The sequence below is a fragment of the Chenopodium album genome, chromosome 17, assembly GCF_948465745.1.
Source record: "Chenopodium album chromosome 17, dcCheAlbu1.1, whole genome shotgun sequence".
Classification (NCBI taxonomy): Eukaryota; Viridiplantae; Streptophyta; class Magnoliopsida; order Caryophyllales; family Amaranthaceae; genus Chenopodium; species Chenopodium album.
Genome location: NC_137850.1, coordinates 14,871,487 through 14,874,182, shown reverse-complemented (window position 1 = coordinate 14,874,182; position 2,696 = coordinate 14,871,487). Strand labels below are relative to the sequence as shown.

Genomic DNA, 2,696 nt, shown 5'->3' with positions numbered 1-2,696 from the left:
ACAGAACCGTTAGCATAACTCAGAGACTCTTAAGTAATCCGTTCTTGAAATTTTTATGGCTCTAATATTTTTTTTTTTTAGAAATAAAAATAAGAGACACAAACTAGAAAAAGATAAAAACTGACATGGCATAATTGACAAAATAAAACAAAATATCAAAAGTAAAAGTAACAGAAAATAAACTGGGGAAAGAAAAAGATAGCCTTGGGTTGACTCCCAAGTAGCACCTTTAGTTTATGTCGTTGGCTTGACTTATTTCCTTCCTCAATCCAATCGAAGGTCAATTTCTTTAATTATCCCTGCAAAGTCATACTCATAAAATGGTTTCAACCTAAGACCATTTACTTTAAACTCCTTATTAGTTTCCAAGATTTTAATTTCAACTGCACCATGTGGAAAAATATTAGTAATAACAAAAGGTCCTAGCCATCTAGACCGAAGTTCTCCACGGAATAACTTCAGACGAGCATTATATTTCAGTCCTACAGTGAAATTAGATTTAACAATTTTCTTATCATGAAAAGCTTAGTCTTATCTTTATAAATCTGAGTATTTTCATACGCTTCTAATCTGATTTCCTCTAGCTCTTGTAAACTAAGTTTCCTTTGCTGTCCAGCTAAATCATAATCCATATTACACTGCTTCACAGCCCAATAAGACTTATGTTCGAGTTCTATAGGTAAATGACATCCTTTACCAAACACAAGGCGATATGATGACATTCCTATAGGTATTTTATAAGCTGTCCTATAAGCCCATAATGCATCTTCTAGCCGAAGGCTCCAATCCTTCCTATTAGGATTCACCATTTTCTCTAGGATAGATTTGATTTCCCTATTTGAAACTTTAACTAGCCCATTAGTTTGGGGGTGGTAGGCAGTTGCTACTCTATGTGTCACATGATACTTTAAAAGAAGGGTGCTAAAAGTTTTGTTACAGAAATGGGTTCCCCTATCACTGATTATGGCTTTTGGCAGACCAAACCTATTAAAAATATAACTCTTGACAAACTTTACAACAGTTTTGGCATCATCGGTTTTGGTGGCTATGGCTTCCACCCATTTAGAAACATAATCTACAGCAAGCACAATGTAAAGATTACCAAAAGAAGAAGGAAAGGGACCCATAAAATCAATTCCCCACACATCAAAGATTTCACAAACTATGATTCCATGTTGAGGCATTTTGTTTCTTTTAGAAATATTACCTGTTTTCTGACATTGCTCGCAAGATTTGCAACACATGTAAGCATCTTTAAATAATGAAGGCCAATATAAACCACATTGCAGTACCTTAAACACGGTTCGTTGAGGTCCAAAATGGCCACTAACTTCAAGAGAATGACATAAAGTCAAAATTAAAGAAAATTCAGATTCATCTACACACCTTCTTATCATTTGGCCGGAACAAAATTTCCACAGATATGGATCATCCCAAAGATAATATTTAGATTCAGATTTAATCTTATTCTTTTGAGCTTTAGTGAGTGTAGGGAGAAACGTTCCAGTCACTAGATAATTAACAATATCATCATACCAAGGAGTATCAACTCTATATAAGGATGCAAGAAGCTCCTCAGGAAAAAATTCAGTTATTACTTATTAAAGGTCAATCCTCTCTAGGTACAATTCTACTTAGATGGTCAGCAACTGGGTTTTCAACACCCTTTCTATCGCTAATTTCCACATTAAATTCCTGTAATAGAAGCATCCACCTAAGCAACTTAGGTGTTGAGTGACTCTTCTATAATAAATAAGTAGGGCCTAAACTTCTCTACAGCAAAAACAACCGCAAACATCTCTTTTTCAGTTACAGTGTAATTGCATTGGGCATAATCCAGTTATTTAGAAGCATAATGGATCACATAAGACTCTTTATCCTTCTTTTGCCCTAAAACTGCTCCTACAGCCTTATTACTAGCATCACACATAATTTCAAAAGGCAAAGACCAATCAGGGGGTCTAATCACAGGAGCACTTGTCAATTTGTCTTTTAAATCATCAAAAGCCTTCTTGCATTCATCATTAAAATCAAAAACAGCATCTTTAGCAAGCAAATCACATAAAGGTGAAGCAATCTTAGAGAAATTTTTAATGAAGCGTCTATAAAAGCCAGCATGTCCTAAAAATGATCTAACTTCACGAACAAATGTAGGATAAGGCAAAGAACTAATGACATCAATTTTAGCTTTATCAACCTCTAAACCTTTGGCACTAACAATATGACCAAGAACTACACCTTGTTCAACCATAAAATGACATTTTTCAAAATTCAAAACAAGGTTAGTTTCAACACATCTTTTCAAAACTCGAGATAAAGCATGAAGATATCTATCAAATGAATCACCAAACACAGTAAAATCATCCATAAACACCTCCATATCTTGTTGAATCAAATTAGAAAATATACTCACATGCATCTTTGAAAAGTTCCAGGAGCATTGCATAAACCAAAAGGCATTCTTCTAAAAGCAAATGTACCAAAAGGACAAGTAAAAGTGGTTTTATCTTGATCTTCAAGAGCACTAGGCACTTGTGTGTAACCAGAATAACCATCAAGAAAACAAAAAAAAGATTGTCCAGCAAGCTTTTCTAACATTTGATCAATAAATGGAAAGGGAAAATGGTCTTTTCTAGTAGCTTGATTAAGCTTCCTATAGTCAATACAAACTCTCCATCCATTAGAAACTCCAGTAG

General features: G+C 34.3%; 1 protein-coding gene across 1 annotated transcript; it reads right to left on the bottom strand.

Moving 5' to 3' along the window:
• Positions 1 to 482: 482 nt before the first annotated feature.
• On the bottom strand, positions 483 to 2,380 carry LOC145588696 (uncharacterized). Its single transcript, XM_081645309.1, has 4 exons — positions 1,865 to 2,380; positions 1,635 to 1,695; positions 1,208 to 1,330; positions 483 to 1,075 (listed from the first exon to the last, which is right to left on the bottom strand). The coding sequence occupies exons 1-4, from the start codon at positions 2,378 to 2,380 to the stop codon at positions 483 to 485; spliced, it is 1,293 nt and encodes a 430-aa protein (XP_081501435.1).
• Positions 2,381 to 2,696: the final 316 nt, after the last annotated feature.